The 15,472-nt window shown below is 39.7% G+C and overlaps 1 protein-coding gene across 2 annotated transcripts in view; it reads left to right on the top strand.

The window, feature by feature from the left end:
• The first annotated feature begins 369 nt into the window (after positions 1 to 369).
• Positions 370 to 15,472, top strand: part of sh3bp1 (SH3-domain binding protein 1) — a 20,163-nt gene continuing 5,060 nt past the window's right edge. Inside the window, exons 1-16 of one of the 2 annotated variants that reach the window (XM_034707354.1) lie at positions 370 to 711; positions 1,818 to 2,084; positions 7,211 to 7,253; positions 7,707 to 7,811; positions 8,454 to 8,530; positions 8,899 to 9,010; positions 10,698 to 10,774; positions 10,849 to 10,936; positions 11,068 to 11,136; positions 11,239 to 11,329; positions 11,427 to 11,563; positions 12,742 to 12,853; positions 13,199 to 13,280; positions 13,362 to 13,442; positions 14,868 to 14,981; positions 15,354 to 15,451. In XM_034707354.1, the coding sequence (XP_034563245.1) occupies positions 2,035 to 2,084; positions 7,211 to 7,253; positions 7,707 to 7,811; positions 8,454 to 8,530; positions 8,899 to 9,010; positions 10,698 to 10,774; positions 10,849 to 10,936; positions 11,068 to 11,136; positions 11,239 to 11,329; positions 11,427 to 11,563; positions 12,742 to 12,853; positions 13,199 to 13,280; positions 13,362 to 13,442; positions 14,868 to 14,981; positions 15,354 to 15,451 (1,336 nt within the window). In that variant the 5' untranslated portion in view covers positions 370 to 711; positions 1,818 to 2,034. Of the gene's footprint in view, positions 712 to 1,812; positions 2,085 to 7,210; positions 7,254 to 7,706; positions 7,812 to 8,453; positions 8,531 to 8,898; positions 9,011 to 10,697; positions 10,775 to 10,848; positions 10,937 to 11,067; positions 11,137 to 11,238; positions 11,330 to 11,426; positions 11,564 to 12,741; positions 12,854 to 13,198; positions 13,281 to 13,361; positions 13,443 to 14,867; positions 14,982 to 15,353; positions 15,452 to 15,472 lie in introns of those variants that run through there. The other variant, XM_034707355.1, reaches the window with a different exon arrangement.

Genomic DNA, 15,472 nt, shown 5'->3' with positions numbered 1-15,472 from the left:
TTAATTACCTCTGTGTAAATGAGTTCCTTGTAAGAGATGAACTTCACCACATTTCCCCTAATCTTACTGAGGTTTGCATTAACTTGCTTGTTTTTCTTGTTCTGTACTTTACTCTAGGTTAAATCTAAGTCATTAACTTCTTTCATATTTTGCTTTTGACCCCAAAACAGGTAAGCGATCAGCATTTTGAAGTTAAAGACAAGTCAATCAATCTATCAATCTTTATTTGTATAGCGCCAAATCACAGCAAACGTTATCTCAAGACGCTTTTACAAACATAGGAGGTCTAGACCACTCTGTCAAATTATGAACAGACCCAACACCAAGGCAGGGTAAGACTCATTCTTATCCCACCTTAATCCATCATGAGCATTGCACCTCGCAGCATTTGCCTTCAGAAGTAGATGAGAAACAAAAGGAGCGAGAATGAGAGTGAATTATCGACTGCATTCATCTGACAACAGGGAGCACATTTCTATGAATGAAAGAAAGAATGATTTCAGCCGTGTTGGCCCTGCCACCAGGCCACTGAGTGTCTCTGTCTAGCTCCGCCTGTCTGTGTGTGGCAGGGGTGGTGTCCTGGTTAGAGGGTCATCAAATGGATGAGCTGCACCTGGACACAAAGCACTTCAGAAGACCCTCCAGACCTCCCCGTTGTCTCTCTGGCACTGCTGCTCTTCACAGGCATGGAGATGCCTCCACCCATGGCAGGTCTGATAATGACCAGTTCCCTCTATTTCATTATACATGTAATCTGACTCACGCTCTCACACACTCTACATTACTGATGACATGTTCTGTTCATCTAACTCTAAATGTGGTTGTAAATAAATGACTCCTTTGCGTGTCTCCTGTTTTGTGACACTCTTTGAGTCAGGTTGCGGTGGTGTATGAGGGACAATGTGCAATAAGATGCTTGTCATCTATAAATAACAAACCTGGTCTGTTAATGCGGTGGGTCACAGACATGGTACAATGCAGAGACAAGAATTCAAGAACGCTGTGTTTAGCAATGCTCTTCATCTGCTGGCTGCTTTTGTATGCAACTTTTTGCTGGTAGTCTTAGAATCAAACGATACTAATATGTCAAAGTTGTGTTTACAGCTTGTTTTTTGCTGATGTCAACTGGACAAAAATATGAACTACTGTCAGTTTGAGTAAGTTTAAGTTTAACTTAGAAAAACTTACAGCTCAATGAGGAAGGAATTAAAGTTTGTTTACTACGGTTAAGCTATAGCAAAAAAAAGAGTTCAACAAGAGATAGGAGGTCTTAGAATAGCTAATATTCAATATGAACCAATTTAGACTAACTGGAAAAGAGACACTGTTACCGCCAGTAGCATTGATAGTTTCCTCTTTTGGTCTTGTCACATTCTTTTAACTCTTTAACACACAACGTCAGCTTTTACAGAAGTACACACAAACCGCACCATGCCAGTAAGATTTTTTTAGAGAAGAAGTATCACTCTCTTATCTAAAGACCCACAGGACAAATCTGCTGAAATAATGATGTTATGGAGAAGTCAGTATGCTAAAGTGTTATTACTAATCAGATGTATTACATAAAGATTTACCCCTGGACATTATTTGCTTATAATAAAAGCTGAACAACATGTAAAATCTAGCTTCTAAAACTTCTCTCCTAATGTCTCAGCATTATGCCACTCATTCTCCTCTGTGAATGTTCAGGGTTGTCTTAATGATTTAACTTTTAAATCATAGTGTGACACTCAAACCTCACCAAATCTCTCTTCCCCCTCTCGACTGACACAATGTGCAACTTCCTCATTCACTGTTTGTGTTACATCTGACGGCAGAGCACTCCTGAATCAAGAACGAACAACTGACAGCCCAAACACGCACACATAAACACACAAAAAACAACCACCACAGAGACAAAGGTGAACCGTCCGTATCATCCTTCTCTGATGAAGTGACTCAGCCGTGACCCTGGGCGGAGGTTTCTGGATCTTGATCTCTGGTGGAACTGAACAAGAGGTCAGGTAGAAACACTGCTGAGACTCCACAGCCAGCATGCTCCGTCAGTCTCTGAGCATCCTGAAGCAGCTTGGCTCTGCAGCAAAGTAAGTTCTCTGCACAGTCGTGTATTTATGCTCTACTGCTTTATTTTTGTTTATACGATGATATGACCTTTACATGAAGAAAGCATATTGTAATAGATTATAATTTTCAGCAATCACAGCAGAACCATTTTATATGAATCAGAAAAAAAATGTTAAAGGTGTCAAGAGTGAACTCAGCCATCCACTAGGAAATTAAAATTTTAACTCATGGTGACTAACATTGTGCTCAAGGTGGTAAATTCTAATGCTTGCCCGCCACAGGTTACTTGTTTTGGTATGACCATTAGATAATGGCGGCTAATGCTAGCTACATTTATTGCTGTAAAACCAACAACTGAGTTAGTTTGATTGCTTATCATAAGTGCAATTGTTACACTTTTTAAAATTATGAAAGTTATTCCTTCCTGTGTCATTTGCAAGCAATTGTGGCATTTCATGAACACCCTGGATCTGCCCCAGCCTCAAAACCAGAAGCTGTTGTGGACTTTCATTTTAGAGCTTTATTTTTGCCTTGAGGAACTGTTGAGTATGCTTTGGTTTCCATGTTCTTGTGGGGGTTTGTTGCAAACACTGTGTTGAATTGTGTGGTAAACTGAAACACCACAGTTGCTGGTTCCTCTTCAAATTAAAGCATGCTGTTTGGCTTTTGGGGAAACCTCAGCTTGATCTACACGTGAAAACCGCTGAGTTTCGGCACACTTAGTGAAGAAAATGACTCAAACTTGTGACTAATTGTTTGGTCAGTCGTTGCATATTAGAGCTTGGTACATTTTGTGAATGTTAGATTGCACCAGACTCCCAGACGTGTGTCATGCTGTTTGACAGTCTAAATATTGCTGATCTAGAAAGTTAGTGTCTGTGCATAACAGTGACATTTGCAAATGAGCGGGTGACCAAATTATACTCCTACACCCTGTTTGGTTTTCTTGGTACAAGCTTGCATGCAACAGGGCTAAACGTGTGTGTGTGCAGGTGTGTGTGTGTGTGTGTGTGTGTGTGTGTGTGTGTGTGTGTGTGTGTGTGTGTGTGTGTGTGTGTGTGTGTGTGTGTGTGTGGTGTGTGTGTGTGTGTGTCAGGCCTCTGACGCATTGTGGTTTAATAATAAACCTACACATTGTGCATCTGCAACAGAGCAGTGTGGCCTTCAACAACCTCAGCAACATTTCCCCCAGTTCTCAATATATGCTCAGGTTAATACCTTGGAGGAAATAATCAAGGTGTAGAAGAAGCACCAACACACTCAGTAACTATTTTATTTATTATAACTTTTAAATTTGCTGAACTATTGTTTATCAAATGTAATATCCTAAAATGTCAGTATACGTTGATTCTGATCAAGTAACAACCTCCAGTGTTGAAAAGACAATGCTGGATCACAAAATAATGCAGTTCCTCAAGTGTCCATTTGAGGTTTTCTGCAAAAACCAAGGAAACCCTCTTTTGGATATCTGGCAAATCAAAACCAAGTATCTAAACTAAATTAGAAAGCTGTTTAAAAAGCATGCATAAATAGGGGCATGGCTAATGTGACTTACAAGTGGGTGCATTGCAGCTGTTTGCCAAGAGGCTAAAGGTCTGCTTCAGCTCCATCTCTTTGCCAGTTTCTAGATTTGTTTGAAGTTATTTGGAGTCAGCATTTCCAACACAGTGTCCACCATGTTTAGGTCTCATGACACCACTTTAGAGACCACTGTGTGACGTCACTGAGAGTACATCCATGTTTTATACAGTCTATGGCTGTTTTCGAAACTGCCTACTATACTGGCAGTAAAATTCAAAAATTCAATATGTAGTAAGTAGTGTGTGAACAAGAACAAACTCTGCAGTATGCCAAAACTCCCCGGATGTCTACTGATTTGGGAAAATATCTCAGCATGCATCAGACCAGTCTCCATCGCATACTGTTACCCACAATGCTCAGCGCTCGTTGCGCTTTTTCTTTTCTCTTCTTTTTTTGACGAAGGGAACTCAGTTTTTAGGTGCTGTGAAAATTATTAAATTCCATATAAACCACTTCCTAACATTTTAAATCACAAGTGGATGCTAAAGAAGCAGTTTCTCTATCAGCTTGGCCGTTGTTTACTTCCGTTTTCCGAAACCGGAAAATCAGTGACGTCTGGCCCAGCGTACTGCAACACAGATCAAACAGAACAGTCATACTATATACTAAATCCAAACGCAGTATGTAGTAGGCAATACCTACTGCCTACTAAATTAGTAGGTAGTAGTGTAGGAGGCCGTTTCGAAAACAGCCTAAGATCCTGAATCAGTAGTTCTTGATGTAACTGTAATCACAAGTGGCCTCTTATATGCCAGTGCTTAACAACACTAATAATCAGTTGAGGGGAGAACCCCTTCAAATAATTTACTATTACTTTCCTAATAAAGCTTACAACATATCTGCTCACATGCTTAGTGATGTAGTAGATCTCTGTGGAGTGTTAATTCTTTTTCAGTCCCCAAAAGAAAAAGTTGAAATGAGCATCAGAGGGTAAAAAAGGAAGTGGCGTGTTGTTTGAACACATTGGGGAATTCTACTCTTTGTGTTGTGAAATGTCAGATGTTCACCAGAAGACTGAGAAGCTACACCTTGGCTGTGTTTAAGCTCATGTGGCCTTTTTGTGAACTGGGTTGGGCTTCCTTTAGCTGTGACAGAAGCTTGAAGATGCTCTCAGAGCTGCAGATGTGTTAGTTTAGTTGTTCTTCACCTCTCAATTCATCTTTCAGTTCCCATCTTTTCTAACGGCTGTGTGTCGCAGTTTTTTTTTTTTTTGAAGCCCCACCTCCTTTTACAGAACTGGAGCTGAAGTAAACCACAGCTGCAGCCCCCGCACTCCAGCTTTAGTTTGTTTATTTCAGGCCTGTCAGTCAAGTCTTAAAGTGTCCTCAGTATTGAGAGCTAAGAGTAGAAGAGAAAAGGTATCTGCAGCACATGAATGCAGGAACATATCTTCAGTGTTTGTCACTTTCAATGTTACATATAGCTTGTTTATTCTTGGTGTGAACTGATGTGGAAAAACGATTGTACATTATAAGCGTGACTGCTGTTTCACTTCACTATATGAACCTCATCTGACTGTGTGGGACCTTTCGTATGTATGTAGAAAACATTTACATAAAAATACACTTATGTCACTAAAAGGAGTCAGAAGCAGCCTCAGCTCCTGTTGTGGACATCTCATGTTCAGAGTCGACCAAGCTCTGTTTGGACTAAAAACGTGGAAGGGTAGACCATGGCCATATATACACATATATGTGTATATATAATGTATATTGTTGCCGGCCTGAGCCTGCGCCTTTAAGTGTGATCGATTATGGGTAGTGAAGTAGACAGGTAAGAAAACTGTAGAAGAAGAATTGTGGAAAGTGTACACGGTGACCAAGCGGCAACCTCCAGTCTCAAAATATGAAGCCCATGTGGAAGTGTTATAAACTGCAATTCATCGAGAATCGGCATGAGGCTGGCTGCAGAAACACCAGAAACCAGATAGACACCAATTGAAAAAAGACGATCTTTGCAGCAGAAATAAACAAGTTTACAGCCTGGTTAAAAAAACAGCTTGGGTCTTCGTAGCTAATCTCTCTATCAGCACACACTGTACAGGGGGTGAATTTTTTTCTAATGCAACAGTTCAGAAGCTATTAAGATTACGAGATTTTGCCCAAATAAGGACATGACTGACTTGATTCCCTGACGGGAACACATAGCTGTTGGCTAGGAGGCCAAACCCTGCCTCTTTATGTCACACTATGCCTGGTTGAGTTCCACATTTCCAATATGGCTGCCGCCAACAATTGGCTTCAAAACAGCGCTCAGGAACAGATGGGTGACGTCACAGATACTACGTCCATTATTAATACAGTCTATGACGGTGAGCAGCAATAAAACTGACCCAATTTGAAACGTGTCTCCTCTGAGAGTTACTATAAGCGGCCTGGATTGCAACACACACACACACACACACACATATATATATATATATGTATATATGTATGTATGTATGCATGCATGTATGTATGTATGTATGTATGTATGTATGTATGTATGTATGTATGTATGTATGTATGTATGTATGTATGTATGTATGTATGTATGTATGTATGTATGTATGTATGTATGTATGTATGTATGTATGTATGTATGTATGTATGTATGTGTATTATATATATACATGTTATATTAAATGTATTGCTTTATATGTATTCATATACATTTTATTCCCCTGTCCCATTTTGGAACAAAATAATTTCCCCCATGGAGATCAATAAAGTATATATAATCTAACCTAATCAATAAACAGTTTCCTGGCATTAATGGAAAAACAGGATTTGTTCCTCAAGATGAAGGATGGTTTGCACTCATCACTTACAACTTCAACAATAAACAGTGATGTCATCTGCATATACATTTACATGTGCATTATATCAAGCCACCCTAAACCATTTATATAAATAGTGACAAGAGTGGGTCCAAAATCAGCACCTTGTGGTACACCTTTGATAGAAGTAAGAAAGGAATGAATTTCCAATGTTGCCAACCAGCAACACCATATAAAGTATTTACACGGCACATGACCTATCTCTGTGTAATCTTTACTAATAAATGTTTCATTTAAAGGTGGCATTTACAAATGTGTTTTGTTAGTAGTCCAAATTAAAAAAGATATGTCATTTACAATTTTTAGAAACAGGGAAAACAGTGAAACTTCAAATCTGAAAATAGGCAAACGTATATGAAGGGAATGATTTCAACAGTACTCATCAAAGGGAGCACAAATATCTAGCAAATTGAATCAACGTTAAAAAATAATAAGGTTTATTATTTTCTTAGGGTTTGTGATTGTTAACACTCATGTCTGCAAGGAAGTACGGTTTGTTTAGAGTATAGTGTCCTTGCCCAAGGGCACTTCAGCATGTGGATACTGGGACCTGGGATTGAACCCCCCGGCCTCCCAATTGAGAGACAGCCGACTCTACCACTGACCCACTGACGCTGTTAATGTGCAGTCCTAAGAAGACATTTTAATATCAAAACTGTTGGATAATGCTTCACCTGTTGTTTATGCTCCTCATTTTGACTCTTAGTTAACCTATTTATTCACTGTCCAACATGTCCACGCCTGCAGGTCACAAGATGCCACTGAACTTCTCCATGAAGACCTGGTTTTGGTGAGGAAAAATAACTCAGTTCTTCACTGCAGTGTATAACTTTACAATAAATGAATTCAGATTGACAAAGAAGCTGTCTGACTTCAGCAGCACTTTGTGAATTCAAACTTTGATGTTTCATTTACTTAAAAAGAAACATCATCCTGAATTTAGATAAATCTGTTTTCACTCTGACACATTGGTCATGAGGTGAAATTCACCGCACACAGCACATTTCATGAGAGAATTTTTTTTTTCTTGCATGGTTAAGAAACAACATGAAATCAAACAAATGAAATACCCCGATAACTCAAAGGGTATTATTTGGAAAAACAAAAGGTACTTGCATGAGAAAGGGAACAGAAAATGAAAACAGGGATTATATCATGAAACATAAGACATTCAACACATTCAAAAGCTTTGCTACATGTTGGCCAATGTTTGAGCTATGCATATTTATCTGACTTTATGAAGGTAGAGCAGCGGGTGGAGCCGGCCAAGAAGGCGGCTCAGGTCCTTCACAAGAAGCTGCAGGGCTGCATGCAGAGTCAGCCCGGGCTGGATGCTGAAAAACGAATGGTATGGACACAGCTGCATCTATGAGGACAAGTCCAAAACTATATATTGGTTACTGACTGACAGTGGAGGAAATACAGCTCCTTCAATTGTGTAGAGGTGCTAAAACCACAATCTAAAAATAACCAGGTACAACTGAAGGTCCTGAAGTGAATACAGTATTTATAATCTGTTTTTCATATAAAAGCATAATGAGAGCATGTAAAGAGAGAGTATAAGAGTAAGACTTTTATCATTGTGAATCAATCAACTGATTAATCATGTTATTTGTATGTAAAAATGACAGGAGTAACAAATGACATAAAAAGTGACCCTACTCAGAGACACACCTTCACAGTGCTTGATTTTAGTAATCAGCAATTCAAATCTTTTAGTAATTAAATTGCATTAAAAATGATGATTGATTCAAAAATAAGCAAATCCTTACATTTTGGAATCTGTACCATTAAAAATTAATGATATAGCTTTAACTTTAGAGAATTTATTGATGGACAGGTTAGAGCTGTTCTTGCTACTCAGTAGGTTAAGTTATAATTAATAGTTAAATACGTACATCCCAGAACTTTCCTCAGTGATGTGACAGAGTCAATGTTAGTGGTTTACAGTCCTGCTCTTCTGACAGGTGTACTCTGCTTATGTCTGCAGAAAAAGCTCCCTCTGATGCTGCTGTCCATCAGCATGGCCGAGAGCCTCAAAGACTTCGATGCAGAGTCCTCTATCAGGTGACATGGTTATTATTTATTTTTTTTGCAGTAACCATCCCTCCATGTGTCCCCCTATAGATCTGTCATTGACCTAACTTCTACACTAATATGTGTGCTACTGATGTCATGTGGAAACCTCATGACTTTAGATATACTGGCTTTCAGTTCTGATAAAATAGAAAGAGGATCTACTCACTGTCTACAAATCGAAACTGGAATTCTGTAAATGTTCTTTATTGTTCTGAGAGGCCAGTTTTATTGATGGTTTGTTCTAGTTGCTCTCCATGCTGTGATTGTTCAGTTTAGGAGGTGTTAACCAGACTCTTTGTGTGTTTGTGTGTGTGTGTGTGCGTGTGTGTGTTTGTGTGTGTGTGCGTTTGTGGCAGGAGAGTGTTGGAGATGTGTTGTTTCATGGAGAAGATGCTAGCAAGCATGCTTGCAGACTTTGAGATGAAAGTGGAGAAGGCAGTCCTGGAGCCCCTCAACAAGCTCAGTGAGGTGAGGATGGCTCTCAAACAGCATGATGGTGAACTTGATATACTTAATATGGAGTCCAGATACAAATCCAGTAAGCAGGAAGCTGGCTCATGTACAATAGTTAGACAGAATAACAAGTCCATTGACTGTGTTTATATGGATGACACACCTCGGTCATCATCTATTGTACAAAAGTAAAGCCAAAATACCAACTTGAAGGACGCTGAGAACCAAAACACACATTTAAATCACCTGTTAACGTCAAAGACTCATCAGGTGGGTACAGGTCACAGCAGAACAGATTCTTGGGTTGATTTGAAGCAGACACTCACCGAGTTCAAAGACTCCTGTGTTTGTGTTTGTTACATTTTCTCTCACTGTTCCTCCTCTACTCTCAAATCAGGTAAAAAACGCTAAAGCCCACATTTGTCAACAGAGCTTTCAATCATGACATCATATCCCCTTATTAGCATTAAATTACTAACTAAAACTAAACTTCTTTGAAAAAAGAACACTTGCATATAAATCAGGATGATAAGAACTTTCTAAGAAAACCTTTTTGAGAAAAAATTGAATTTTAAGTTTTTAGTTTGCTCGTTCCATCTGCTGTAAGGGAGGGGGGCGGGCCCTTTATGACCTATAATGCAGCCTGTCACCAAAGTTTTGTCATCACTTTAGGGAAGCTGCTGTGCTGTCCATATTTATACAGTCTATGAACAAGACCAGAACATAGTCCACCCACTACACATGCTAAACATCAACAACTGCTTTCTAATGATGTGTCAGACAACAAAGTTGCTATGTCTCTCACTTGTATATTAATAGATTGTCTTGTGTCGGGTGTTACTTTTCCATCCTCAGTATATATTCATCAAGAAGAGTATAGCTTTGTGTCATGTGCTGCTGATATCCATGTTTAGAGCTGTAATTAATGCTTAACAACCGGCTGTATCTGAATGAAAAAAAGAGCAAAATACAGAGAAATACTTTGACTTGTTGCACTTGGAGCACTACACATTGAGTTTCTCTTTAGTTTTTAGCTGCTAATGAAACAGACTAACAAAAAGGTTGATGTGTCTTTATGATCCATAAAAGCAAACTAGACCATTAAAGGTACAGTGTGTAGAAATATTTGGCAATATCTAGCAGTAAGATTCCAGCGTAAACGCCACTTGCTCACCCCCTCGTTGATGAAGCTGCAGATCTGACAGTAGCCTGCGGGGACAAAAAGTATGATCCCCCATTTGTCAAGTTTTCACAACCAAAAGCTCTGTTAATACAAATTGTTTAGCACATTCTTCTTCTTTTTCCAACCAGTGCATTTCATTTCCACCAACTCTGTTCTGCCACATGCCGCTAAATACTACACACTGTACTTTTAGGATAAAGACTGACTTCAATTATTCTTATGCCTGAAACCACTGATGTGGGGTAGGTGTCAGATACAATGATTACCTGCATGCTTCCAAAACAGCCTTTTTTTTCTTCTCTCTGTCCTTTTTTTCATGGCAAAGGGTCCAAATAAGTGAAATACTGTATATTTAAGTGTCATAAGTAGGCAGGAGGAGATTTCGGTTTAAAAAACACCACTAACACATGTTTAGGAGAAAATCTGCCAAAATATAATGCCAGATTTGATCTCTAACAACATAAAAAGTACCACTGTGTCCACTCAGACCTTGTACGAATCTTTTTGTTTACTTTCCAGGATGATTTACCAGAAATTCTCAAGAACAAGAAGCAGTTTGGGAAGCTTACGATGGATTGGAACAACGCAAAAACCAGGTAAGTTACAAGCCCAGTTAGGGCTATCTCTGTCACAGCACATGTACACAGTTTACACTGTTTTCTGTGTGTAGGAGTCAAGCCAGCACGGGTCCTGGGGCGAAGCAGGATGGACTCAGGGAGGAAGTGGAAGAAGCTTGGAGGAAGTTGGAAAGCATCAAGGTAACATCTTTCCAGCTCTCTGCAGCATGCATCCATCATTGATGCAGTGTTGGGGAGCAAGGCATCAAACCTGCGCCCCCTCTGTGCAATTAGTATGACTCTGTCTTTCTTCTGTCTCTCTGTCTCTGCAGGACCAGTACTCTGCAGATCTGTATCACTTTGCAACTAAAGAGGAGAACTACGCTAACTACTTCATTCGTGTGAGTTACACTCCTCAAAGCTTTATCTTGATCAAAATATTAATAAAACCGTTGTCTTTGCAGACTATTCTTTCAAACTGACTTCCCTTTTTTTGTCCTTAGCTTCTTGAGCTGCAGGCAGAGTACCACAATGTTTCCTTTCAGTTCCTGGATAAAAATATCAGCGAGCTCAAAGAAAGTCACAGTCAGACAGGTGAAGTTGTTTTACACCAGTATGTGCATTTCTTAGCTGCACTGTAACATTTCTACATGTGCTCTTATTCCCTCTGTAAACGTCTCTGGTTCTGCAGGGTCATCGCTGAGCCTCTCAAATCAGAAGGTCTACGGGGAACCTCTGCTGTCTCATCTGTCAAAAAGTGATAGAGAAATTGCTACACCAATCCAGGAGTGTATTCACATGCTGCTAAGAACAGGCATGAGAGAGGAGGTAGGACTGAGGGATGCAACATCCAAGCATACAGCATTTTTAAATGTGCAATCTAATACTGTTTACTTATCTTTAACCTTCACCTATATCTTTAACCACATATAAACAGTCACTTTAAATGAAGATACACACCGTGCCATTCTTGTGAAATGTCTTGAATATCATCATTACATTTGCAGTGACACCTACCTTGTAACTTGAGAAGAAAAAACTGCTAACGTGGGTACATAAGCTGTATAAACCATGGACGAAGTCTCAGTGACAACAGTGTGTTGTTTGGTGCTTTGTGAGATTAAAATTACTGGTCTTGACAGAGGACAAAGTTTTCCTTCTTGAACATAGACTACAACTCACCACTATATTCTTGTCCTTTACCTCAAGAAGGGAAAAACAGTGAAGGTATTTCCAAGACAGAAAAATCATGCCTGAATGATCATTAGCCATTGTGTGTGTGTTCACTGAGCTAGAGATTATGCGGATTATAAAGTGTCTTCAGAGATTTGTAAACCGTGCACACGGAAGGCACATGGATCCTTTTTCTTCTTGATCTGGCACCAAGGGGGCTCCTTAGAAAAGTAACTACTTCCATGACTAGTTACCGAAAATAGTGATGGAGTTACATTAACGTTCCTCACAACATTGATGCTAACACTAGTTAATTCATGCTAATGAGAATTTTCAGCATAGGGTCATAAGAACACCATTTCTTTTGCAGATAGTCTTAATCCAAAGTGTTGCAGACTTCAAAATGGATACCTACAAAGTCTGTACATAATGTTATCACAATCTCTCCATCAGCTGTGAAAACGAAACTAGATACAGTCTTTGGCTTATCTTGGCTCGTCTGATATGCAGTTTTAGGGTTGGGACATCTTAACTTTCTAAATGTAACGATGGTGCAGATTCCATGAATTCATTCAAAAAAAAATTGTGCATCAGCTGTACTCCTTTAAAGAATAAGGGACTACTAAGTGTTTTTGACAAGCTCTGCTGTGGTTTTGGTGTCAGTGGTCTTTTAAACTTGCCATGACCTAAAGCGATCCAGACCTGTTCTTAATGTCGGCTGAAATTCAACATGACAGATTTTGAAAGCAGTCCTGCTTTCATCCTCAGCAGTCCAACTAAATCTCACTATCTCTCCATCCTCGTTCCCTTCCCTCTTCCTTCTCGTCCCTCAGGGCTTGTTTCGTCTGGCAGCAGCAGCCTCAGTGGTGAAGAGGCTGAAAACTTGTTTGGATCAAGAAAATGTCGACCACAGCGAGTTCAGCATGGACCCTCATGCTGTTGCTGGTAGGGATTTCCTCTTGGTGATTTTCCGATGTGGGCACTATTGGTTGCTTCTTCCCTGTCCAGTCAACATGACTTTCACACCTCATTTTAACTTCCTGTTTTCCTTTTGTTAACTTTTCTGTAAATACAACCCCTACTGCAACGTCACCTAATATAAAATGCAGTTTCCTGTGTGCTAGTTAACTTTTAGAACAGTCTTATAAAAGTGTTTATGAGCTACATAAAGCAACAGTGAGGAAAAAGTCAATATCAATGCAGTATTATGGATTGTAACGCCAAAACGCCCACATTGACAGCTTTTTAAGGTGCAATTTTGACCAGTTGTCTCTGAATGTGGTATTACAGGAGCGCTGAAGTGTTACCTGCGAGAACTACCTGAACCTTTAATGACATTTGAACTCTACAATGACTGGTTTAAAGCTGCGGGGTGAGTACATTTCTCCATAGCATCTATTCGTTTTATGATAGTTTTAAGTCTGTGTCTTGAACTTGGTTTCTTTCTTGATAGAGAAAAAGACCTGACAGAGAAGCTGGAGCAGTTCAAAGTACTACTGAAGAAACTACCACCTGAAAACTACAACAACCTCAGGTGTGTATTCATTATGCATAATCATTGTCAAAGGTCTTTTTGGTTTCTAGTTTTTAGGTCTCTGGGAACTAGGGGTGTGCACTACCACAAATTTTGGTTTCGATTCGATACCAAGTAATACAGGGCCAGAATCGTCGATATCGATACCGATACCGATACTTTCTATTATTAAAAGTATCTTATGTACTTTGATATATTACATGCATGTTAAAGCACAAGACAGTTTTTAAAGGCAAACAACAAATTATCTGCCTGAAGCATTTCCCTCCTCCTCCCTTCTTTTCTCTTGAAGCTCAGAGTTCTCTTTGACGTGGATTTCTATATGTTTTAACAAATTGGTGGTGTTACCACTGTAGCGTCATACTCACGTTGCAGTTCACTACATTTTCAGTGACAGCTGTAAAATAGCTCCAAAAGATGTGGGTGTGCGATGCGTTTGGTCGTTGTTTGAGCACACAGAACAGCAGCAGTGGAGAAGCAAAGAGTGCATGCACTAAGTGTGTTCAAGAGAATGGAACGTTGTTTGCACAGACAGCCCTACTCTTTGATGACAATGGATAAAACCTAGAAGAGAGAAACTGAAACTGGTATCGATCCTATTGACGCTAGAATCGATCTTCAAAAACGAGGCATAGTATCTGTAGTATCGATATTGTGGGATCGATCTGCCCACCCTTACTGGGAACCAAAACATTGTAGAACAAATCTGCCACACGAAAGACACCTTTAGATCAAAACTGAAATTAGTTTTTAGACATAATATCTTTTATGAATAGCAACGTTATGATGTTGACTGGCACAACTTTTTGTCTAAACAGTTTCCCACATTTATGAACCCCTGCTGAAAAATACCACTGCTTCTTTGGTTGCACCAGCAACATTTAGTAAACTGTGTTTGGTGCTACTTTTATTAGCAAATGTTAGCATGCTAACTCTCTAAAATAGAAAAGTGAACATGGTTAACATCATTACTGAATGAACAGTGGCATGTTAGCATTGTCACAGAGAGTAACAGAGGTTAGCAAGCTAGCCTTCTCTGGTGTTCGCAAGCTAGTGCTAGCACATTGGTGTTTAAAAGCATGTGTTAGCAACCTGACTTCAGCATTGAACAGAAAGCAGTGCTGTTCCAGAGTGTAACCTCTCAGAGCTGCTTGTATGGTAAAGGACGCTTCTTTAGTCTATTGGAAAGTTTTTTTTAAATTGTAAAAACATGAGAATAATCACAATAAGACAACTCAGTGACCACATGTAAACAATACATCATGTACCCATCATCCCGTGAACCTACAGCTCTTCATGCGTTTACTGCAGCACTGTTTAACCTCTGGACCACAAGCTTTTAGATAATGTTCAGTCAGTTTCATCACATGCTCTGACTTACTTCATAGAAGGTCTATTTCTTTCATCCCTCTTTCTCCCAATCAGGTATCTGGTGCAATTCCTGTCTCTGCTGTCTGAGCATCAGGCTGTAAACAAGATGACACCCAGTAACATTGCCATCGTCCTGGGGCCAAACCTGCTGTGGCCACAATGTGAAGGGTGAGTAGTGACCAGAAGAACCTTCATGTCTTTACCCTGTGTGTTCTGCTACCATGCTCTAAACAGATGATCCCCAGGCTGCATACTGTCTCTCTTTAAGTGTCCTAATATGAAGGGATGTGCTTTAGTGGCATTTATCATCAACCAGACCTGCTGATAGAACTAAAACAAAACACTGACGAGTTGCATTACATTTAAGCTACATTTGCATATACGAAACTTCATGAACATACTTTTCTCTTGCCAAGTTGACCACTGTTTTCATCCTTGTGTTTTCCTGTAGTAACACTCTTTTGTTGTTTCATTCTGTGAGTAATCTAACAGCCTCATCTGCACCACATGTTGTCCTTCTCCACCTCTCTGCCTCTCCAGAGAAGTTGCTCTGTTTGACATGGCGTCAGCTTCTTCGGTCCAGGTGGTGACGGTCATTGAGCCTCTGATTCAGTACAGCTCCAGCCTCTTCCTTGAAGGTATATAAAAACTCATGTACC

Source organism: Notolabrus celidotus, chromosome 18 (genome assembly GCF_009762535.1).
Source record: "Notolabrus celidotus isolate fNotCel1 chromosome 18, fNotCel1.pri, whole genome shotgun sequence".
Classification (NCBI taxonomy): Eukaryota; Metazoa; Chordata; class Actinopteri; order Labriformes; family Labridae; genus Notolabrus; species Notolabrus celidotus.
Note: the sequence above shows the minus strand (reverse complement) of the source record. Positions and strands in the feature narration are given on the sequence as shown.